We start from the raw sequence: 24,556 nt of genomic DNA on the forward strand, positions 1-24,556 counted from the left end.
TAACGCAGAATTAACCTCAACCGACTCGGAATTAACTCAGGAAACTGAGAATTAAAGGCAGTTAACGCGGAATGAAGCTGGGGAGCTCGGAATTAAACCGGATAACTTGGAATGAAACCGGATAACTTGGAATTAAACCTGAGTTACACAGAACTAAGCCAGACAGCTCGGAATTAACCTCAACTGACTCGGAATTAACCCGGGAAACTGGGAATTAAAGGCAGCTAACACGGAATGAAGCCGGGGAGCTCGGAATTAAACCTGAGTAACTCAGAACTAAGCCGGGGAGCTCGGAATTAAGCCGGATAACTTGGAATGAAACCTGAGTAACGCAGAATTAAGATGGGTAACTCGGAATTAAACCTGAGTAACTCAGAATTAAACCGGATAATTTGGAATTAAACCCAAGTACCTCAGAATGAAGCCGGATAGCTCGGAATTAAACCCGAATAACCCGGAATTAAGCCGGGTAACGTCGAGCTCGTGGGGTTTAAGCTCAGCTTTTTGGGATCCCAAAGCCGGACTCAGGGAAGCGGCGCTCCAGGAGCAGCCGCGACGCCCGGATCGCCCGATCCAAACCGTTCCCAAGCCCAGAGTCCGAGCTGGACCCCACCCAGGTGGGACTCCATCCCAGCCAGACGCTCCCGGGCTGGCGCTGGAGCTTCTCCGATCCCTTCCTTGCCAAATCCAACTAATTCGACCGGATCCAGCCTCTCGGTCGGCAGCTCCGGTTTCTCTCCCACGTCACCCAACCGCTTTGCCTTCTCCTTCTGCCCTTTGAAGCCACCGATTCCCAACGTTCTCGTTGGGTTTTGCCCTAATAGCTCTTAATTCCATCAAGAGAAGAAGGAGAAGCTCCAGTTTAGGAGCTCAACGGCCACCGTTGAGGTAAAACCCTCCTGGAAGAAGATAAAACCAGAGCTGAGATGGAGCACAACCGAGTCCAGCTCAGGATTCCACCGCGCCGGTGCCGGACGGTCCCCGTCACCATCAGCCACAGCGTTTCGTGGACCACAAACCCGCCGAGAAGTATAAAACATGGTTAAAAATCCACATTATCCACCGCCAACACTGGGTTCGAGGTCCTTCGGAGTCACCGAAATCACGGCGGCATCAAAAAAGGTCTTAAAGGACCTTAAAAAGGGTTTTGAAAAGATCTGGAAGTGCCTTAAGGTGCTTTAAAACAACTTAAGAACTCTTAAAACGCCCTAAAAAAAGGTCTTAAAGGGTCCCAAAAAGGTCTTAAAAAGTCTTAAAACCACTTTCAAGTGTCCGAAAGGGCCTTCAAAACACCTTAAAGCGTCCTAAAAGACCTTAAAATCACCTTAAAGTGTCCTAAAAGGCCTTAAAACCACCTTAAAGCGTCTTAAAGGTCTGAAAACACCTTCAAGCATCTTAATATGTCTTAAAAAGGCCTTAAATTCAGATTAAAGCATCCTAAAATGTCTTAAAAAGTCTTAAAAGACATCTTCCAGCACCTTAAAAGGTCTTAAAAGACCTTCAAGCATCCAAAAAAGGCCGTAAAAATGCCTTAAAGTGTCCTAAAAAGTCCCCAAAGGCCATAAAACACCTTCAAGCATCAAAAAAAGCTCTTGAAAGGTCTTAAAACCACCTTAAAGCACCTAAAAAGGGCTTAAAACACCTTCACGCATCCTAAAAAGTCTTAAAAGGCCTTAAAAGCACCTTAAAGCATCCTAAAAATTCTTCTAAAAGGTCTTAAACCATCTTGAAGCACTCAAGAAGTTCTTAAACCATCTTAAACCAACCTCAAAGGTCTTAAACCACCTCAAAGCATCAGAAAAGGTCTTTTAGAAGGTCTTAAAAGGCCTCAAAACACCTCAATATGTCCTAAAAGGCCTTTTAAAAGGACTCAAAACAACTCGAAGTACTCTAAAAGTACTTCTAAAAGGTCTTAAACCATCTCGAAGCACCCAAGAAGTTCTTCAAACATCTTAAACCAACCTCAAAGGTCTTAAACCATCGCAAAGCATCAGAAAAGGTCTTTTAAAAGGTCTTAGAAGGTCTCAAAACACCTCAATATGTCCTAAAAGGCCTTTTAAAAGGCCTCAAAACGCCTCGAAGTACTCTAAAAGGTCTTAAACCATCTCAAAGCATCAGAAGAGGTCTTTTAAAAGGTCTTAAAAGGCCTCGAAACACTTCAAAGGGTCCTAAAAGGTCTTTTCAAAGGCCTCAAAACACCTCCAAATGTCCTAAAAGGTCTTTTTAAAGGTCTTAAATCATCTTAAAGTGTCTTTAAAGGCTTTAAAACATCTTAAAACCACCTTCAAGCACCGTCAAAGGTCTTCAAACCCAACTTAAAAGCCATTTCCCAATGGGCAGATCCCGGCAGAGAAGGGTTTTCTCCGTGGATTTTACCGGGATGGGGAGGAAAAATGGACCCCGAAGCCATCGGCGCTGGAAATGAGTTGAATTAAAAGCGATTAATTCTCTTAATGAACCCTAATTACCCTCCAAGCCAAGCGTTTGGGGTTGGATTGAGCCCCACCGTCAGCAGCTCCGGCACAGAGCGAGGGCGGCTGTGCCGGAGCCGCACCGGTTAAACCCCTTCCAAGCAGCAGAGCTTGGAGAGCGTTGGTCTACGTTGGCCAAGTAGACGCCAAAGTCTTGAAGCCACGAGGGGAACCACCAGATCGGGGGCAAAGAACCCAAAAGAGGTCCAAAACCTCCCAAAACTTCAACTCGGGCTCTTCCAGAGAGGAGAGACGCCCAAACCTCAACGTTTCCGACACTTTCCGAAGGTCGGAAGGCGATGGTGGAGCCGTTCCCGGGGTTAATTAGCGCCGCTCGTTGGAACGAGACGGGTTTGGCTCTGGCGCATCCTCCAAATTCCAACCCTGATCCTGGTGATCCATCAGCAAATCCAGCGCGGGCAAAGGTCCCACTCAACAGCTGAGGATCCACTCAATGGCCGAGGATCCACTCAACAGTGATGGATTCCACTCAACGGCCGAGGATCCCACTCAACAGTGATGGATCCCACTCAACGGCCAACGATCCCACTCAATGGCCAAGGAGCCACTCAATGGCCAAGGATCCCACTCAACGGCCAACGATCCCACTCAATGGCCAAGGAGCCACTCAATGGCCAAGGATCCCACTCAACGGCCAACGATCCCACTCAATGGCCAAGGATCCCACTCAACGGCCGAGGATCCCACTCAACGGCCGAGGATCCCACTCAACGGCCGAGGATCCCACTCAATGGCCGAGGATCCCACTCAACGGCCGAGGATCCCACTCAATGGCCGAGGATCCCACTCAGTGGCCGAGGATCCCACTCAACGGCCAAGGAGCCACTCAACAGCGATGGATCCCACTCAACGGCCAAAGATCTACTCAGCAGCTGAGGATACCACTCAACAGTGGAGGATCCACTCAACGGCCAAGGATCCACTCAGCGGCCAAGGATCCACTCAACGGTGGAGGATCCACTCAACAACTGAGGATCCACTCAATGGTGGAGGATCCCACTCAAAAGCTGAGGATCCACTCAACGGTGGAGGATCCACCCCGGGCTTTGCCGAAGACAAAGGCGAAGAGTAAAGCCAATGGAATTTGGGATCCGTCGCCGGTGAACTTGACCGGAGGGGATCCCTTTGGAAAGGCGACGCCGGGACTCGGCCACCGCCACCGCCATGAGCTCACGTGGACCAACCGGAGCGGAGCTCACGGTCGATGTCATCGTGACTTGGCCGAAATCAGCAGAAATTGGATCCAAAAGGGATTTCCGAGCGGAATTTTCTCCGGTTTTGGGCAGAATTTAGCACCGAAGATGGAATTTCCTCATCGGCTCTGAGCTCTGCGCCAAAAACCTTTCACCGTCCTTCAGAAACCCAAAGGTTGGATCCTATCAAACCCCATCACCGTAAACCCGAAAGCTCTCAAGACCGTGACCTGAACCAACACGTCCCTACGGAGAGAAGGATCCTCCGGAAGCACCAACGCAGCTCCGGAGGCGACGCCCATCAATCCCACCTCAATTGTTGAGGGTTTAATACCCTTTTTGGTGATTTCTCCCCCATTTTTGGTGCCCTCAAAGGCAAAAACTCAACGCCAGTGTGTGTCCTCCTGCCTCATCTCCCCATTTCTCGTCCCACCAGAGGTGGTGAACTCTTCCCGGTGAGCTCAGAGTGGTAAAGTGCGGCTTAACCTCCGGAATCGGAGCCGAGTTGGGCAGCAGAGAGGGAGAAAAGGGCCAACGGAAGCTTTGTTCTCCTGGAACCGCGACAGGAAAACCGGGAAGGAAGGTGGGAGGACGAAGGAGAAGGTGAGAAGGTCCAAAATAATAATTAAGACCGAGGCAGGACTGAAAATGAATTTATTTGTACAGAGCCCGAGGGGGGAAAGAAGCTACGGCTAACCTGATTCCGACTCCTCGCTGTCGGAGGAGCTGGACTCGCTGCTGCTCTCGGACTCGGAGGAGGAGAAGCCCTTCATCTTGGAGGAACCGGCGATGACGTCCACCTTCTCCGCTGCGGGGAGATGAAAAAGAGGCGTTAATGAGGTTAATTAACAGCCACGAGTCTTCCCAAGTTGCTCGTTCCAAGTTTCCGGCTCCTCCAAACCTTTCGGATCAACCACTACAGCTTCTCCGAGGGTTCCAAGACCACATGTCCCCATGGATGGACTGCACCAAGGACCTCCCAAGCCCTGATGACCCTACGGATGGGTTCCATTGAGCTCTGATCCTGGAGGACCTTCCAAACCCTCACGTCCCTACGGATGAGTTCCACTCAGCTCTGATCCTGGAGGACCTTCCAAACCCACTCATCCCTACGGATGGGTTCCACCCAGCTCTGATCCTGGAGGACCTTCCAAACCCACACGTCCCTACGGATGAGCTCCACTCAGCTCTGATCCTGGAGGACCTTCCAAACCCTCACGTCCCTACGGATGGGTTCCACTCAGCTCTGATCCTGGAGGACTTTCCAAACCCACACGTCCCTACGGATGAGTTCCCCCCAGCTCTGATCCTGGAGGACCTTCCAAACCCACACATCCCTACGGATGAGTTCCACTCAGCTCTGATCCTGGAGGACCTTCCAAACCCACTCATCCCTACGGATGAGTTCCACTCAGCTCTGATCCTGGAGGACCTTCCAAACCCACACGTCCCTACGGATGGGTTCCACCCAGTTCTGATCCTGGAGGACCTTCCAAACCCACACGTCCCTACGGATGGGTTCAGCTCTGATCCTGGAGGACCTTCCAAACCCACACGTCCCTACGGATGGGTTCAGCTCTGATCCTGGAGGACCTTCCAAACCCACTCATCCCTACGGATGAGGTGGAAAATCATCAAATTCCCGTTTTTTTTAGACCTTAAAGGAAGACAAAACACCGGAGAAGCATCTGGAGCCCTTCCCAGACCCCCTTCTCGTCACCACGACCCCTCTGGATGGGGTTAATTTGAGTTAAAAAAGTGAGGATTTGGGTTTGGTCACCATTCAATCCACGCCTTTACTCCAGAAAGACGGATTAAACTGGATTCAAGATCAAAATTGGGAAGAAAATACTCCTTTCAATGGAAATGAGGGCTAAAAAAATCGATATCGAATGTATTTTGATGGATCACAATAGGAAAAGAGATGAAAAGATGTCAAAATCCAAATCAAATCCATCAGAATCCCAATTAAAAAGTAGAAACGAGGTTTATTCCGGAAGAGGAAAACCCCTCGCGGCCTCCAAGGTTCCGTCTCCGCTCATCAGGAAGATCGTTAACAGGATTAATAACGCTCGTTTGTGTCGGATCGAACAGAACCGCTCCGTATCCGTTAATTAAGGTGGGAATAGCGGCATTTTGAGCCGATCCGGGAACGAGCGGCCTCGGAGCCGGCCGGATTTAATCCCCCTTGACGTGACGGTGGAGAAGAAGTTAATTAAACACAATTAATGAGATCTAAACCATTAAATCCCCCCTTTTTTTTTGGCTACCGAGAGGTGGAATAACGCCCCCCAATCCCGTTTTCCACTCTTTCCGTTGGGCCAACGCCATCGGAAGGGGGTTTGGGGCCCGGTTGGAGGCGGTACCTGGTGGTTTCCTCTTCTTCCTGAGGCACGAGGTGACGTAACGTTCCAACTCCCGCAGCGTGGATGGCTTCAGCGTCTCAAAATCGATCTCGATCTCGTCGGGGTTGGAGTTTTTGAGGGAAGGTTCTCGCGATTGGATGATGTGGACAACGCGCCCCAACTTCTCCCCGGGGAGTTTGTTAATGTCCAAGCTGAGTTGTCTCTTCTCCTCGTAGGACATGGGTTTGCATTTCTCCTCCTCCTCGGATTCGTAGGCCGGAGCGGGTTTGTTGTTCTTCACCGCCACCGGTTCCTTCTTGCTACTCAAGGACAATTAGAAAAGCTCGTTATAACCCCCATCGTTAACGACAAACGCCAACGTTGAGGCCTAAACACAACCAGGAACCCACAGGAGGTGGAGCTGCGGTTGTTGATGCCACCACGGCGGCAAATTGGGAGCTGATCTGTGGAATCCTGGTAGGAAACCACCAGGGAATTGGAGGAGGGAGACGGGAACGGGGCCACCACTGGGCCTGAAGGAATCCACGGTGGTGCCCGTGGGCTTCGCTCCGTCTCAACACACCCAACGCCAACGGATGGAGCTCAGCTCCGAGATCCTCCTGGTGGTTTCCCTCTTAATTCCATCTCATGGGAGCCCAAAGCCTGGAGGAAGGCCTCAAAGGGACCCTCGGCAAGATGACACTAAGCTGGGAGGACGTGTCCATCCGCTGGAGGGTAGGGAGGTTCTCCAAAGGGATCTGGACCCACGGCAGGAGGTTTAACGAGGCCAAACGGCGAGTCCTGCGCTTCGGGATCCAACCCCGAGCAGCTCCAGGCTTGGGGAAGAGCGGCTGGAAAGCTGCCTGGAGGAGAAGGACCTGCAGGGGGTGGTTGACACCAACTAAACGTCAGCCAGCGGTGGCCCAAGTGGCCAAGAAGGCCAAGAGCATCTTGGCTTGGATCAGAGACAGCGTGGCCAGCAGGGATTCTGCCCCTGGACTCGGCGCGGGTGACGCCACACCTCGAATACCGAGTTGAGTTTTGGATCCTTCACTCCAAGAAGGATGTTGAGGTTCTGGAGCGTCCAGAGAAGAGGAACGAAGCTGGGGAAGGGGCTGGAGAACGAGTCTGAGGAGGACCTGGGGATGTTCAGCTTGGAGGAGACTGAGAGGAGACCTTCTCACTGCCTACAACTACCTGAGAGGAGGTTGTTGGTGGGAGATGGGCTCCTGTCCACAGGGACAGAACGGGGAACAGCCTCACACTGGACACCAGGAGAAGATCTGTCACCTAGGAGGTCACGACGCCCACGGTGGTGGTGTCCCCACCCCTGGAGGGCTTTGAAGGACGAGCACACGAGGGGCTCAGGGATGTGGTTCGGTGGCTGAAACGGTCGGAGTCGATGATCTCAGAGGTCTTTTCCAACCTGGTGATTCCATGATTCCATGAAACCCACCAAACGTCCTCTCTGAGATCAAACACTGGGATCCACCTCCCCGTCCACATGAGTCCACTTTGGGCACCTCAACTCTTGATGGAAACCCTTCAGCCTCCAAAACCGTGGAGAAGGAGGGAAACCCAAGAGGATTCCAAGGAAGGGGAGCCAAGAGGGGCTCCAAGTGGGTGTTTTTCCCCCTCCCTCCGGCGCTCGGCAGCCACACGAGCTCCAAAACCGAAGCTCCACGGTGGGACGTGGCCCCAAGCGACGCCTCCGGAGGGGCGGTCGCCCTCCCAAGGAGAGGACTCATCAAGAACTTTGCATCTCATGAAGTTAATTAGCAAAGGGAACTAAAGAACGGGTGGTAGAGCGTTAACGAGGGACGGAAGAGGGAGAAGCTGACCTGGAGGCACTGGTGTTGCTGTTGCTCTTCTTGACCTTCTTGGGGGGCGGTTCCTTGGCTTTGCTCTTCTTGGCGTCTTCCAGCTCTTCTTTCTTTTTGTGCTTCTCCTTCTTCTTCTCCTTTTTGTCCTTCTCCTTCTTCTTTGGTTTGTTCTGCTGCGGTTGGGACAGAGCGGCCAACTGCTCGTGGACCGCCTTCAGCTGAGGAGACACACACCCGTCAGGACCAGCCCCTCCTCCTCCTCCTCATTAATTAACACCTCCAGATCTTCCCCTGTTAATTAAGTCACCTCCATCCTAAGTTCCACCACCCCCCCCTTGAGGTGTTGACCACCACCAGAAGAAGGGGACAACCCCTCTCTCCGGGCGTTTCAGAAGCGTCAGCGCTAACGATCCCACCGCTCGTTATCTCCGGGCTTTGCCCACACCGGGTAAAGGCGGCCCTGGATTGATCCGTCCACCCAGAAGACACCACCTAAGGGTGGGCAGGAAGTTCCTAGTGGTGGGACCATCATGGGAACCCTCATGGCTGGATGGACAGCCAAGGTCAGCGGGAGGGCGTTGGGCAAAGCCAAGTCCGGCACCGGCGTCACACCAACCCCATCAACGCTCCACGGTGGGGGAAGAGCGGCTGGAAAGGTGCGTGGTGGAAAAGGACCTGAGGGCGCTGGTCAACATGAGCCCAGGAGGCCAAGGGGGCCACCAGCAGCCTGGCTCGCACCAGCCACGTGGTGGCCAGAAGGTCCAGAGAAGGGATTGTCCCCCTGGACTTGAAGTTGAGGAGGTTCCACCTCGAATCCTGGGTTCAGGTTTGGGTTCCTCACTCCAAGAGGGACATTGAGGGGTTGGAGAACATCTGGAGAAGGGAACGGAGCTGGGAAGGGGCTGGAGAGCAGGAGAAGGGGCTGAGGGATCTGAGGGGGTTTGGGCTGGAGAAGAGGAGGCTGAGGGGAGACCTCATGGCTCTGAGCAGCTCCTGAGAGGAGGTTGGGGTGAGGTGGGCGCTGGGCTCTGCTCCCCAGGAACACGCGATGGACGGGAGGAGATGACCTCAAGGTGCACCAGGGGAGGGGTTTAGGTTGGACATTGGGAACGATTCCTTCATGGAAAGGGCGGAGAAGGGTTGGAAGCGGCTGCACAGGGACGTGGTGGAGTCTCCGTGCCTGGAGGGGTTCAAAACACGTGGAGCTGTGGCACTTTGGGACGGGGTTTGGTGGTTGGACTGCATCTCAGAGGGTTTCTCCAACCCCAACGACTCAACTCTCCTCTAGAATTCTCTTGAAAACCTTAACAATTGTGGAGCTGATGGTCCCGTGGCTTTGAGCAGAGCCCCCAAACCCCCTCCCTGAGTGGAAGGAGAAGACCCCTTTGGACACCCCCACCGCGAGGGAGGCCGTACCTGTTCCTGGAGCTCTGCTAAGCGCTGAGCTCGCTCCTCCTCGGAGTCGTCGGAGGAGCTGTCGCTGTCGGAGGAGCTGTCGCTGCTGCTGTCGCTGGAGGACGGAGGAGCCACCTTGGTTGGAGGTGGGACCACCACGGGAGAAGAAGCTGGGATGACAGGTTCTTCCGGCTCATCCGGCATCTTGGCAAAGCGCATCTCGAAGACGTCCTGGAAATAAGCGGAAAAACAAGGCCCCGTTGGGAAGAGCAAGAGCCCAGGAGCGGAGGTGGCATCTCCAGGCTCTTCCCTACGACCACGTGGCGTCTACTCAAACCATCAAGAACATGAGGTCATTCCCCAAAAGTCCACTTGATCACTTCCAAGATGGTTTGGGGGGGGGAAAAAAAGACGGATAAACCCCACGTCAAAGCTGGATCCTCCAAGTTCTTGAGATCTTCGTGGGGAGCGCACGGCTCTCCCAACCCACAGTTCGTGAAATTCAACCTCAGGCCTCAGGCGAGGAGACTTCCCGGGACCCTCAAGAGTCTCCTTCCACCTGAAGCCTTCGAGAAAATCCATTTCCACTCGAAGCCATCACGAAATCAATGAAGTTGGACCTCCCGGTGCCGTCTGGAGCCTTCCTGAGCTTCCTGGAGACTCCCTGAGAGGACGACGATGTCCACGGTTTTCCTTTCAAAGAAGATGAACGAGAGCCACGTGGATTTTGGGTTCCACCTTGCGATGGATGAGGCGCTTCCAGACACAAACCACCATTCTTCCGCGTCTCCCACGAGGTGAGAATGGGCTTCAATGCCTCATTTTTAGGGTTTCAGAAGTCAGGAGCTTCTTTCCAAGCTGAGCACCTCGCTTTGGGCTCCCCGGAGACTCCCGCCACGGCGTGAAGGACAACCTGGAGGCACCACAAGTCTCCTCTTCCATATGGAGTCACCACAAAAAGGAAGGACAACGTCTTTTTCCTGCTCGGAGGCAACACTTCCCGCCTGGTGATTCGCCTCTTCTCCACGTCCGTGGGTACACGGACACGATTTGGGCCGATCTCCAACCTCTACGGCCCATAATCCACCATCAATCCATGATCTTTTGATCGTCCAAGCTCAGGAATTAAACCTCCCGAGCCTTTTGATACCTATTAAATACCAGGAAGGCCGAGTTCACCTCCTCTTCCATCCATTTGGAAGCAGCGGATGAGTTATTTTGGAGGCCACCAGCGTGGAGGAGGATCTCAGCGGGATCCCAGCAGGATCTCAGCAGAATCCTTGGACTTTACCATCCGTTTTCCGCAGATATTTGCCTTCAAATTCTCTTTTTCCCATCTTTCCGTTGGAAACGATGTTCTCCAGGAGGTGGTTTCTACAGGAACATCGTCTTTGCTCGACCACATCAGCAGCTGGAGGGGCACCAGCGTGTTTTCCAAGTCTTCATTTCCCATAAAAACCCAAAACTCCATGAAGAAGATGAGGAATTCTGATGAATTCCGGCTAAAAGTTGATGGGACGTACCTTTATGGGTCAATCACGCGGCTCAAACTCAACCAACCCAACCCCGAGCTGGATTTTTTTATGGAAGCATCTCAAGAAAACCCATATTTTTCCTTCCAACTCAAGAAAAGCCCAGAGGACCCCAAGCTGACGCCATTCAACGCGGCGAACGCTTGGAGGAACGACCTCCGGGCAGCACTTCCACCCTCAAAATTACCAGTTTTTACGCGTTATCCTTTTTTTTCCTGGTTATTTTAAGGCCGCGTGGACCTCACGATGGAAAAGGAAGCGGAGATGGAGACCGCGTGTCCTCACCTGAAGCTTCCGCGCCATGGCCACCACCTCGTGGTCGGCGGGGTTGTATTTGTAGCAGTTGGAGAACATCAACCGGACGTCGGCGGCAAATTCCTGAGCGTCTCGGTATTCCCGGTTCTCCAGTTTGGACTAGAAAGGAGAAGGAGAAAAAGAAGATCACGGCTCGGTCAGGAACGGCGGAAACGCAACCGGTTTGGTTTGGGCCAAAAGACAATTAATTGAGGTCAAAAGGCGATTGGTTTGGGCCAAAAGACAATTAATTGAGGTCAAAAGGCGATTGGTTTGGGCCAAAAGACAATTAATTGAGGCCAAAAGGCGATTGGTTTGGGTCAAAAGACAATTAATTGAGGTCAAAAGACAATTAATTGTGGTCAAAAGGTGATCGGTTTGGGCTAAAAGACAATTAATTGTGGTCAAAAGGCGATTGGTTTGGGCCAAAAGACAATTAATTGTGGTCAAAAGGCGATTGGTTTGGGCCAAAAGACAATTAATTGTGGTCAAAAGGCGATTGGTTTGGGCCAAAAGACAATTAATTGTGGTCAAAAGGCGATTGGTTTTGGCCAAAAGACGATTAATTGAGGTCAAAAGGCCATTGGTTTGGGCCAAAAGACAATTAATTGAGGTCAAAAGGTGATTGGTTTTGGCCAAAAGACTCTTAATTGAGGTCAAAAGGCGATTGGTTTGGGCCAAAAGACAATTAATTGAGGTCAAAAGGCGATTGGTTTGGGCCAAAAGACAATTAATTGAGGTCAAAAAGCGACTGACTGGTCAGAAGACAACTGGTTTGGGTCAAAAGCAAATGGTTTGGGCCAAAAGGTGACCGGTTTGGGTCAAGACAACTTTACTTTATTCAGAAGTGGAATAATTTTGGTCCAAAGATGAATAATTTTAGTCCAAAGACAACCGCTTTGGGTCAAAATAGGACTATTGTTGATCAAAAGATGAGTCCAAGAGGACCGCGTGTTCTCCAAGCTGACGAAGTGCTGAAGGCCACAAGGAGGAACCCTTGACCTCAGCCCTGGAGAGGAGAACCTCACCGTGAGGTGAGACCGGAGCAGAACACGGAGAGCTTTGCTCAAGTCGCTCCCCAAGAGCTGTTTTAGGGCCAGAGGACACCAGGATGGTCCTTCCACCAGGAAGGGAAGAAGATGACTTTCCCGCTGTGGACGCAGGAGAGGGAATCCAACCATCCCACCTGCGTTCAACCTGCCGCCCTTCCTCCAGGATCCAAACTGCTGTCTCCAGAGTTTGGATCTCCATCCTTAGAGGGAACGGATCTGCTCTACGGCCACCTGCTCCTGTCTGGAGCTTCCAAAGCGCTGAGAGGACTCAAGGAGCCTTCAGCTGACCCTTCGTTGCCCTGAAGGCCACATCCAGCTGTGGCAACGCCAACTGAGCCAAGAGAAGCTCCATGATTCCTTCTGCCTCCATGGGAAAGCAGGGATGAGTTGGACCAGCAGCAGATGGAGAACTTCCAGCAGATGGAGAACTTCCAGCAGATGGAGCTGCTGTGGTGACATCTGCCAAGCGTGAGCTCTGCCAACCGGGAAGTCACAGACCCGGGAGACCCAACGTTCCTCCCCGAGGAGGACGGAGAAAGCCAAAGCCAAGGATTTGACCTGTCAAGCCCAAGGTTTGGCCCACCAAGACGCTTAGACTTGAGCTTTGAGGTCTTCTCCAACCTCACCGGTAAGATCCTCCAGGTCCGAAATGTGGCGGCAAAGGAAGAGCCACAATCTTTGGTGGCTTCAGCCCTGGTAGAACCTCAGCAAAGAGAAGGATGGGGGAAGGTTGGAGCTGGGGAGGAACTCAAACCACCCACAGGGGCACTCGGGGGTCCATCAAGGAGTTGATTCTCCATCAGGAATGACCATTTCAGGGCTGGAGTTGGACACCAGGAAGGAACATTCCAGAAGGAACAACTTCAAGACTCTCTAAAGAGGTTTCCGAGTTCAAAAAAGTCGGATCTTGAAACCCTCAATGAACGTTTTGAGGGGAAAGAGATGAATTTGGAGTCACGAACTCCAACCCTGAGGTAACGTTTGACGGAGAAACGGAGAGGACTTTGTGGTCCCTCTTTAAAATGAAGCCATTTCCAACCGGAAGGAGCCGCTCGCGCTGAGCAGCACGAGATTTAGGCCCAAGTTCAGAAGAAAGAGTCTTTCTGTGGAGAAAAGTTGGGTTGGTTTAACTCAAATCCTCTGATTTTTGCTCTCCGAGGCCACACTCTGGGCTCGAGGGAAGAGGAACATCTATGGAGTGACAGAAACCTTCTAGAAAAACCCATCAAGAGAGGTTCCAGCTGGAAGGGCGGCAGCTTCTTTCCTCCTCCCAAGGTCCCAAGAGGAGCAAGAGGTGGAGAAGTCAAGTCAACCTGGAGAAAAGGTGGCTTTGAGGAGACCTTAGAGGAGCTTCTCGTATGGAAAGGGCCTCCAGGAAAGCTCGGGAGGGGCTCTCGGTCAGGGATGGGACGAGGAGAACGGTTTGGAGCTGAAAGAGGAGAGATTGAGCCGAGATCATGAGGAGAAATGTTCTCCTGGGAGGGTGAAGAGGCCCTGGAATGGGTTGTCCCATCCCTGGAGGTGTTGAGGATCAGGTCGGATGGGGCTTTGGGCCCCTCATCCAGCGGGAGGTGTCTCCAGGGCAGGAGGTGGAACTGGATGGGCTTTGAGGTCCCTTCCAACCCAACCCACAAACCCATCTCAAAGTGGTGACACAAAAGGTCTCCATACGTCTCAAACCATGAGGTTTTTGACCAACCTGTGGTTGGTTGTCCTAAAATGAGCCTTCAGCCGCAAAGCCACGAGCGACCGCTTGGCCAACAGCAGCCGTTCTACACCGTGAAGACCATTTAAGCCATCACGTGAAGATAAAACCCCTCTTAGAGGTGTTGAAGGTCGGATTGGACGGGGTTTGGAGCAACCTGATCCAGCGGGAGGTGACCCTGCCCACAGGGGTTGGAGCTGGATGGCCTTTGGAGGTCCTTCCAAGCTGAGATTCTACGAAGAGATGGAACATCCTCCAAACCTACGGCCCAACTAAAACCCAACGGGGGAAGATGGTCTTCTCTTGACCCCCAAGTCCACCCGCCCTCAAGCCCGAGTCCTCCTCTTACTTTGATGGTGCTCAGATCCATGGGGTGTTTGATGATATCGCAATAATCGTGCAGTCCCAGAGCTTCCACGTCCACAGGTTTGTAGAAGGGCCAAGCGTAGGCCGCGTGTTTCTTGGCGAACATCTCTTTGATGATTCCGCTGCAGTATTTTAACTGCTCGGATATTTTACTGCTTTTTTCCACCGTGTGTTGTTGGGAATCGGGAACGTCCTTCTTTGGAGGTTTCACCGGGCGACTGCTTTCCCGACGAGGTCCCAATTTGGTGGATTTGGGTTCGGTGGGAAGCGATGAGGATTCGTGGATGGGGTCGATGGTGGTTGGCGTCGTCGTATCCGCTTTCCTCTTCACCCCTTTCTTTGTCTACAACCCAAGAAAGAAAGGAAGATGAGGGAGATGATGGGAGGACCTCCCGTCCCAGGCCAGGCTGAGGGTTGGGCTCCTTCAGCCTGGAGAAGGCCCCGAGGAGACCTCAGAGCACCTTCAGGGGCTCCAGGAGAGCTGCGGAGGGTGAGGGAGAGGACAAGGGGAACATTTTGGAGCTGAAAGATGGAGATTGAGGTGAAGATCTTGAGGAGAAACGTCCTCCTACGAGGGTGGGGAGGTCCACGTTGCCCCGAGCAGTGGCTGCTCCAACCCTGGAGGTGTTGAAGGCCACGTTGGATGGGCCTCAGAGCCCCTGATCCAGCGGGAGGTGTCCCCACGGCCAGGGTGGAACTGGATGGGCGCTGAGGGCCCTCCCAACCCAACGCACTGCAGGATTCTATCAGCTCAACCATAAGTGGTGACACAGAAGGTCCTCTATTTCTCAAACCAGGGATTTTTTTGGACCAAACTGTGTCCATTCAGGTCAAAATGAACCTCCAGCGGCAAAGGCGAAGGCGACCACCCGACCACCGGCAGCTTTTCTACCGCGAGAAGGTCATTTCCGCCGTCACGTTAAGATAAAACGCGTGGTGGAGGGCTTCAAGGCCGGGTTGGATGGGCGTGGGGCAACCTCGTCCACTGGAGGGTCTCTCTGCCCAGAGGGCGGGGTTGGAACTGGACGGGCTTTGAGGTCCCTTCCAACCCAACCCATGGTTGATGGTTCTGCAACCATTAAGGAATGGCTCATCTCAGGCTTTGAGGTCCTCTCCAACCCAACCCATGGTTGATGGTTCCACAACCATTGAGGAATGTCTTTAAGGTCCCTTCCAACCCAACCCAACCCAACCCAACCCAACCCATGGTTGATGGTTCCATGATCATTAAGGAATGGCTCATCTCGGGCTTTGAGGTCCCCTCCAACCCAACCCAACCCATGGTTGATGGTTCCACAACCATTGAGGAATGGCTCATCTCAGGCTTTGAGGTCCTCTCCAACCCACCCCAACCCAACCCATGGTTGATGGTTCCATGATCACTAAGACATGGCTCCCCTTGGGCTTTGAGATCTTTCCAACCCAACCCAACCCAATCCATGGTTGATGGTTCCACAACCACTAAGGAATGACTTTAAGGTCCTTCCAACCCAACCCAACCCAACCCCATCTATGGTTGATGGTTCCACAACCACTGAGGAATAGCTTATCTCAGGCTTTGAGGTCCTCTCCAACCCAACCCATGGTTGATGGTTCCACAACCATTAAGGAATGGCTCATCTCAGGCTTTGAGGTCCTCTCCAACCCAACCCAACCCAACCCATGGTTGATGGTTCCACAACCATTAAGGAATGGCTTTAAGGTCCCTTCCACCCCACCCCACCCCACCCCACGGTTGACGGTTCCAGGTCCACAGGGGAAGGGCTCACCTTGACCGGCTGGGCGGGCGTCGGGATGACGGGAGGGTGCGCTTGGATGGGTTGGGGAGCCGGGGCTGGTGGGGCGGGGGCCTGAGGAGCAGGAGGCGGCGGCGCCGGAGGCTGAGGAGGCACCACCGTCATGATGGGCGTCTGGACGATGAGGTCGGGGGTGACGGGAGGGAAGGGATGAGGCGTCTGCGCCGACTGGAGGTTCTGCTGCGGCGCTTGCGGCGGCGCCGGCGACGAGGCCTGAGTGGCGTTGGGGACCGTGGAAGAGCCCGGCTTGGACGTCACTGCTGAGAGAGACCAAAGAATGGGTGGAGACTCTTCCAACACAACGGCCAAAGCAATGAAGGCTTTGCAACGACACCATTTAACGATGAATCTCTCACGGTTCTCATTCCGGAGGAACCAACACCCGGTGGGGGTTTCCTTGGCCACGAGGGCTTTGGTGGCTCATCAGGTGAAAGGGGCAAAGAGCTCACACCCCGGGGCAGGACCCCACCAGGAAACAACCAGGAGGAGCCCAACGGCTCCTTCGGGCTCCTCCCTTCCCTCCCCACGAGGTCTTGAAGGAGCTGAGTCCATCCTTTCCTCCTGGTGGTTCCTGACCACCATCATTTCGGAGCCCGAAGTGGGCACCTCTTCCCTCCGGAGTTCAACCGGTGACTAACGAACTCCGACCTCATGGTGATCCACGCAACCGGACCTGAAACCCTTCCTGGTTGACGATCCTCCACCCATTTTCCGGTTAAACATCACGTTCCTGGAGCAGCTCCCACCGGTTTTCCAAGAAACTTTGGGAAACGACCTGTTTGGATCCCACCACGACCACAGCGAGGCCGAAACGTGAGGATTTGCAGAGTAAATCCTCTCAGAGCGTCTCCTTTAGGTGACAGAAGCTCCTGCCATGGTCATTCCTCTCAGGATCACACGACGTTTGGGTTAAAAAAGGCTGAGAGGGACTCAAGGAGGAGACGGGAGAAGGTTCAAAGGAAGACGGGAAGCTTGGAAGTGTGGTGGATACGCGTCTGGTGAGACGGAGTCATGGCCAGGACGGGCTCAGCCCCTCCAGGGATGAGCTGACGGCGTTGGAAGCCACCAACCAGTCTGGTGAACGTTCAAGAGGCCCAAAAATGAGTCAATGAAGTCCGTGAAGTACGGACAGAAGACTCTGGAGGTTCTTTTCTGTCCAGTTCCGACCTCCATCGTTACCGATGTGGAAAACTGGAGGGCCTTCAAGGATGAGGATTGGAAAGAAACTCTTGGAGTGACCATAAATCAACCAAGGAGTGGTGGAACCGCCCCGTGACATCAAGCGGTAGAAAAAGGGCCCAAATGAGGGCCCAAAATGGCACTTGGGAATTGTGGAGATCCCAAATCCAGGAGGAAAGAACCAACATCATCAACACAAAGCCCTAAAGCACCAACAGCTGCAGATACTCAACGGCACTTGACGGGTTTATAACCTTCCAGAGGGGTCACACCACCACGGATGGGCTTTAGGTGGACGTTCCAGCGCTGGGGAAGAACAAGACGAGGTCCACCCATCAGTTCGGCTGCAGAAGAAGGGCTTTCTGGGCTTGTGGCCACCAACAGGTCAGGTTTCACCAAGCGGATTCATCTCTGGGGACCTCTCAGAGGACGTTCAACTCATCCAGAATCGTCATCTGTCCCTAAATCATCCCCAAATGAACGAGGAAGGTGTGGAAATCCTGACTTGAGGACGTTCTGGGGAGAAGAGGAGCAGGTTGGGACATTCCCAACTGCTTCTGGACACTCTCCACCACGACCGCCCCATCGTTCTGGAGCTTCTCGTCGCAATCCCTTCCTCTGGAGTTGCTTTTCTACAGCCTCGAGCCCCTCCAGGAGGACAGGAGAAACGGTGGAGGAACTCCAAGGGTTGGATACAGTGGAATTCACGTGGTTTCTACCTTATCCATGAGGTTTTCTGAGGGCATTTTCATCGGCTCAGCTCCAAAAAGCAGGAATTAAACCCCTCGACTGTTGTTCTCAACCTCATCTCTTCACGGAAAGGCGGGAACGATGGCGCCTGACCAGCAGCTCGGCCTAAATGTTCCTCCTCACACGAAAACGAAGCCTGGAATCCATGGATGAGGGATTTCTCCGTGGATGAGGACTTCCAAAGGCATCACAGAGCCTGGAAGAGAGCAGCCCACCCTTCCCACCCCATCTGAGACGCTCCATGCGAAAAGCGAGGCAGTGGGAACACAACAACCCCATGGAAGGAAGCGTGGGGTTAATTAACCTCCTAATTAACAGATCTTTGCATTGAGGTCCTCCATGAAGATGCCCCAAAACATGGTTCAACCACCAAAGCTGCGCCAACGAGCAGCGTACCTGCTTCCTTCCTGGCGCGGCCTCTCCCCTTGGTCTGCGCGATGACGATTTCCGTCTCCTCTTGGGTCATCTCGGAGATCTTCTGCAGGAAAAGCTTCTCCAGAGCTTCAGCCATTAAGACAATGTCATCTCCTGGCTGGATGGAAAGGGGACACATCAGGACCAACATATGGAATGGTTGGAGGAAGAAAGAATCATAGAATGGGTTGGGTTGGAAGGGACCTCAAAGCTCATCCGGTGCCACCCCTGCCATGGGGACACCTCCCACCGGATCAGGAGCTCCGAGCCCCATCCAACCTGGCCGTGAGCATCTCCAGGGATGGGGCAGCCACGGCTCCTCGGGGCAACCTGGGCCAGGGGCTCCCCACCCTCGTGGTGAAGAAGTTCCTCCTCAAGTCAAGCCCCAAATCTTCTCCTCTCCAGTTTGTCGCCGTTCCCCTTCATCCCATCCCAAGTCCTTCTCCTCAGGGCTGCTCTCCATCCCATCATCCCCCATCCTGGATGGAAACCGCCCCGACCCAGGGGTAGGACCTTGCCCGTGGCCTCGGGGAACCTCCTGAGGTTCTCCAGCCCCACTTCTCCAGCCTGTCCAGGTCCCTCTGGGTGATATCTCATCCTTCCGGTGCGGAACTGCCCCCCTGGGCTTGGGGTCACCTCCAAACGGGCTGAGGAGGCCCTCGATCTCACTGTGGAGATCATTGATGGAGATATCAAACAGCGCTGTCCCAGTAGGGACCCCTGAGGAGCACCACCGGTGATGGATCTCCATCTGGATTTGGTGTTTCCACACAACAGACACCATCTCAAGTGCCAAATGTGTGGACAAACCTCAATCTTAAGGTCCTTTTGTTTTCCAGACAAACTTTACAGTGGGTGGGGATGTCCCTAAGGTGTTCCCAAGGAATAAACCCGGAGTTGGTGACACCAACACGCGGGAAAGGCCGTTTTCCGAATCAAGAGAGGACGAAAAATCGAAGGAAAAAGAAAGACGGGGATCGATGTCAAGAGAAAAAGGAAAAGCGATGGAAAAAGAAAGACAGGGATGGATACCAGGGAGACATCCCCACCACACAAGACCTTGGAGGGTCTCATGGAAGAGGTCTTTCCGGATAGCACTGAGGTACGGGATGAAAAGAGCTCGGAACGAGCTCCCAAGGGAATTTCTCCCCTGAAAAAGGAGGATTTTAAGGAGGAATGTGGCTTTTGGGCCTGTTGGCGTCTCCCTTCTCAGCAGAGGAGACACCCCCTCATCTCCCACGGCTTTCACGCCGTTGGTTTTTCCTCGTTACGACCCTTCAGAACAAACGACGTCGGCATTCCCGCACCGGTTCAAGCGGAACGTGGAGGATTCGCTTTGGAAGAAGGCGATGGGAGAACTTTCCGTACCTTGTTGTAGATGTAGCAGTTTGTAAACATGGTGTTGAAGTCCTGGATGCACTCTTGAGCGTTCCAGTAGTAGTTGTTCTCCAAACGTTTCTTTATTGTTCCCATGTCCATCGGGGTTTTAATTATCTTATAATAATCCTGCAAAGGGAGAAGAGGAGACGTCAACGAGAGACCTGAAAGGATGAGTTTTCACGGAGCAGAAAGGACTGGGATTGCCCGTTCCATTCCCAGTCCCACCTGGATAAGGTCCCAGCAATGTCTTTGGCATTCCAGGTGGGATACCAGCAGGGACGTAGCCCCGGGAGGAGGTTCCCATGTGTGTTTAGAATCATGGGATCACTGAGCTTGGAAAAGCTCTTGAAGATCCCTCAGATCAAATCCTGAATCCAACACGGCCAAATCTCTACTCCAGGGCCCTCAGCCCCACATCTCCACGGCTTTCAAAGATGAGGACTCGGCTCCTTCCCTGCCGCTTCCAGCACTCTTTGGGAAAGGAATATATCCACTATATCCCAATATCCAACCCAACCATCCCCCGGAGCAGCTTGAGACCATCTCCTCTCATTCTACTCTTGCAAGGATGCTGGTTGCCACCATCCCGATCCCTCTGTAGACCCTTCCTGCCCTCCATCCATGGATCCACCCTGTCCTGATCCCTCTGTAGACGCTTCCTGCCCTCCATCCATGGATCCACCCTGTCCCGATCCCTCTGCAGACCCTTCCTGCCCTCCATCCATGGATCCACCCTGTCCTGATCCCTCTGCAGACCCTTCCTGCCCTCCATCCATGGATCCACCCTGTCCTGATCCCTCTGTAGACCCTTCCTGCCCTCCATCCATGGATCCAACCTGTCCTGATCCCTCTGTAGACCCTTCCTGCCCTCCATCCATGGATCCAACCTGTCCTGATCCCTCTGTAGACCCTTCCTGCCCTCCATCCATGGATCCAACCTGTCCCGATCCCTCTGTAGACCCTTCCTGCCCTCCAGTCCATGGACCCAGCCAGTCAGATGATGGATCCAACTATGAAACCACTGATCCGACCATTGGATCCAACAGTCAGATGATGGATTCAACCATGAGACCATCAGATCCAACCGTGAGACCAACACACCCAACCGTGAGACCAACGTATCCCATCGTTAGATCACCGGGTCCAACCGCTGGACCATCAAACCAACCGCAAGATCATCAACCCAACCATTAGGGATGGATTCCACGGTTTCAGGAGAGGAGCAGCCACCGGCGTCAGCCCAAGCCACCTCCCTCCTGCCACCAGGAACCACCCCCTGGTCCTTCAACCTCTACTCACAGGGAGGTTCAGCTTAACGGCGTCCACGGGCTGCTGGAAAGGCCACGCAAACTGGTGCTTCCACAGCGTCTTCAGCACCACCTTGAGCAGATACTGCAACTGGTTGGTCTGGCGCTTGGGTTTGTTGGGGTTGGAGGTCTCCGGCGGTGGTGGGTTCACGCCGACAGCGCTGCCTTGTTGGGGTTGAGCCTGGGACTGCGTCGTAGACATCTGAGTGGCCTCCAGTCCATCCGCCATCACCGGCAGATTCCTCAGTCGCGTTCCAGGGCCGCTCTCCGCCGACATGCTATTGATCCCATTGCATTCCTCACCGGATACCCTATGGGATGAGGAGAAGAAGACATGGTCACTTGGACGCTGGGGTTTCCATAACAGGTTCTGCTTACCAATAAAAGGGCAACTGGGCCTCGTGTCCCGCTCCCAACTGACAACATCCTCCTCTCCCAACAAATAACGGCCACATTTTGGCGTAAGAAACAACATTCCACGGCAACGCCTCTTCCACACCAGGTTCTGGTGTTGCCTCTCCACTCCTTAGGACGTGAGTTTTATCCCCGTTCCGGCCTAACGCAGAGTCATAGAATGCGCTGGGTTGGAAGGGACCTCAAAGCTCATCCGGTGCCACCCCTGATCCTTCCCACCGGATCAGGAGCTCCGAGCCCCATCCAAGCTGGCCGTGAGCATCTCCAGGGATGGGGCAGCCACGGCTCCTCTGGGAAGCTGGGCCAGGGGTTCCCCACCCTCGCGGGGAAGAAGTTCCTCCTTAAGTCCAGCCCCAAATCTTCTCCTCTCCAGTTTGTCGCCGCTGCCCCTCGTCCCATCCCCACGAGCCTTTGGGAACAGCCCCTGCGCAGCTTTCCTGGAGCCCCTTCAGGGGCTGCAGCTGCTCGAAGGTCTCCTGGGAGCCTTCTCCAGGCTGACCGAGCCCAACTCTCAGCCCGGCCTCGGGCGGGAGGTTCTGCAGCCCTCGCAGCATCCTTGGAGCCTCCTCTGGGCCCCTTCCAACAGCTCCATCTCCTCCTTCGGGTGAGGATTCCCGAGCTGGACCCGCTCCTCCAGCTGAGGTGTCGGCGAGGGGCAGAGGGGCAGATCCCCTCCCTCCCTGCTGCCCACGCGGCTCTGGATGCAGCCCGGGACACGGGGGGGTTCTGGGCCGCGAGCGCTCGTTGCCACCTCACGTCGAGCTTCTCCTCGTCCCACCCCAAGTCCTTCTCCTCAGGGCTGCTCTCCATCCCATCATCCCCCACTGTGTGCTGAAAGGTCGAAGAGGACTCCGAGGTCCTCCAGCAAGAGCCTTAACGAGGATCTAACGAGGATAACCCTCTGGGGTTGGAGTTGCCAATGCCAGGAAGGGAACTTTGAAGCAGCCAACGTTCACCTCCGGCTAACGCAACGCTGAATGTTCTACTGGAGAATCCCACCCAGAGCCGCCACCTCCGATGTCCGCAAAACCTCCTCCCAATTTCCTTTCCTCCCCATTCTCCTGATACGGAGTCAATCTGGATTGTAAACCCCCTTGAACTGTTGGTGCCGATTCCTCCACGTTGGGAATTGAGGGGACGCTCTGGAGCGAGGAGCCGTCTGGATGGAACCGGGCCCGGTTGCTCGCTCCGGGTTGCCGTTACCTGGTAGGATACATGGCCGTGGAACTGCCCCGATCCGCTGCCGAGTCAGAGGTCGCCTGGCTTCTCCATGGAATCCTCCGTGGCTCCAGGCACAAATGCCCTCAGACACCGTATCTGAGGGAACAAACACAACGATTAATCCAAGGCAGTGATCCAGAAACGATGGAGCCCTCCTGGAAGCCACGGAGGCGGCCGACACGCAGGGAAAAGCGAGAAGATAACACCCAGACTGAAGCTTTTCCAAGGTTTTTCCAGCCTTAGGGCAAGCGCCTTGCCAAAACTCATCCTCCCGAGGCCGGCAGTCAACCGTGTCCTTCAAATCCCTGGAACGCCACAATATTCCCGGCGCCACCCTTGACAGGAATCCAGGAATTCTGCTTTTAAGGAGCCAGGAGAACATTTCCCACTCATTTCATTCCCTCTCTTTCCACCCAAAAGTGAAGGCTCCATCCACCCATCTCAGCCATTCCATCTGGGATCGATTCACTCTTTTATTTCCATTTATTTCATGGATCCCGTAGCTTTTCCCTGTCTCCTGACTCTCCTGGACGGATCCCACCAGGTTCCTCTTGCTTTTTCACACTGCTTTTCCCACATTAGCCGGTATTAATTACGTGAAAGCCCAATTAAGCGGCGTTACGGATGCCGATGTCCATCAGCCATAGGCAAAGGTATCGCTACATTTGGATTCCCGCGATCCCACCGACGCTACGGAGCAGCGATCACCTCAGACCGGACACGAGACAGCGTTCCATGTGGATTCTCCTCAATTCTGAGGATTAAAACCACCCAAACGCCGCTCCAGCTTCATCTCCGGAGCAGGGAAAGAGTAATTAATGAGAAGAGAATCGTTAAGCCAGAGCTGGAAAATCCACATGGATCCGGCGACCAGGAAGCCTCCAGTGACCCCAAGAGGTGGCCCTGTGCTGTCGCCTTCGGAAGAAAACACATTTATTTATGGAAATATGGGAAAACTGCTTAATTATGGTGATTAACGGTCAGCGCTTCATTAGGTGAAGGTCAAAGTGGGAATCAGGAGGAGGGACCGCAGTGGGGTGATAGTGAGCGCAGAGATGTGGGATCCAGCGCTCGGTTGGATCCATGTGTTTGGAATTCCGATGGCCAAGAGAATTCCTGGATGGGGTTTTTTTTCCCCTCTCTGGGAAGAGGGAGGAAGGGACGGAGCTGCCGCGGCACCACAACGGCAGAGAGAGAGACGGGGAGAGGGGGAAAATGGGGGGCAGAGACGGATTGGGGAGATAAGGATGGAGAGATAATGGGGGAAACGTGGATTGGGGAGAGAAAAAGGGATGAGGAAAGAAGGGAAAGGGGGAGAAGAGAAGGAGTGGGGAGAGGAATGGGGTGGAGAGATGGGGGGAGACGGGGATGGGGGGGAGACGAGGATGGGGGAGACGAGGATGGGGGGAGACGGGGATGGGGGGAGACGGGGATGGGGGGGAGACGAGGATGGGGGAGACAGGGATGGGGGGGAGACGAGGATGGGGGGGAGACGGGGATGGGGGGAGACGAGGATGGGGGAGACGGGGATGGGGGGAGACGGGGATGGGGGGAGACGGGGATGGGGGGAGACGGGGATGGGGGAGACGAGGATGGGGGAGACGGGGATGGGGGGAGACGGGGATGGGGGGAGACGGGGATGGGGGGAGACGGGGATGGGGGGAGACGGGGATGGGGGAGACGAGGATGGGGGAGACGGGGATGGGGGAGACGGGGATGGGGGGAGACGAGGATGGGGGGAGACGGGGATGGGGGGAGACGGGGATGGGGGGAGACGGGGATGGGGGGAGACGGGGATGGGGGAGACGGGGATGGGGGGAGACGAGGATGGGGGAGACGGGGATGGGGGGAGACGGGGATGGGGATAGGAAGGAAATGGGGGGGGAAGACACGGATTG

The 24,556-nt window shown here is 54.1% G+C and overlaps 1 protein-coding gene across 6 annotated transcripts in view; it reads right to left on the minus strand.

Moving 5' to 3' along the window:
• Nucleotides 1-24,556, minus strand: part of BRD4 (bromodomain containing 4) — a 67,221-nt gene that overhangs the window by 21,628 nt on the left and 21,037 nt on the right. For 4 of the 6 annotated variants that reach the window (XM_054051761.1, XM_054051760.1, XM_054051762.1 and 1 more), the window contains exons 3-13: nt 22,641-22,754; nt 21,016-21,334; nt 19,705-19,842; nt 18,319-18,454; nt 15,967-16,253; nt 14,181-14,540; nt 11,066-11,194; nt 9,270-9,479; nt 7,872-8,071; nt 6,052-6,350; nt 4,383-4,493 (exon numbers count right to left, since the gene is read on the minus strand). In XM_054051761.1, the coding sequence (XP_053907736.1) occupies nt 4,383-4,493; nt 6,052-6,350; nt 7,872-8,071; nt 9,270-9,479; nt 11,066-11,194; nt 14,181-14,540; nt 15,967-16,253; nt 18,319-18,454; nt 19,705-19,842; nt 21,016-21,334; nt 22,641-22,654 (2,203 nt within the window). In that variant the 5' untranslated portion in view covers nt 22,655-22,754. Of the gene's footprint in view, nt 1-4,382; nt 4,494-6,051; nt 6,351-7,871; nt 8,072-9,269; nt 9,480-11,065; nt 11,195-14,180; nt 14,541-15,966; nt 16,254-18,318; nt 18,455-19,704; nt 19,843-21,015; nt 21,335-22,640; nt 22,758-24,556 lie in introns of all 6 variants that reach the window. The other 2 variants (XM_054051764.1, XM_054051763.1) reach the window with 2 other exon arrangements.

Source organism: Cuculus canorus, chromosome 30 (assembly GCF_017976375.1).
Source record: "Cuculus canorus isolate bCucCan1 chromosome 30, bCucCan1.pri, whole genome shotgun sequence".
Lineage (NCBI taxonomy): Eukaryota > Metazoa > Chordata > Aves > Cuculiformes > Cuculidae > Cuculus > Cuculus canorus.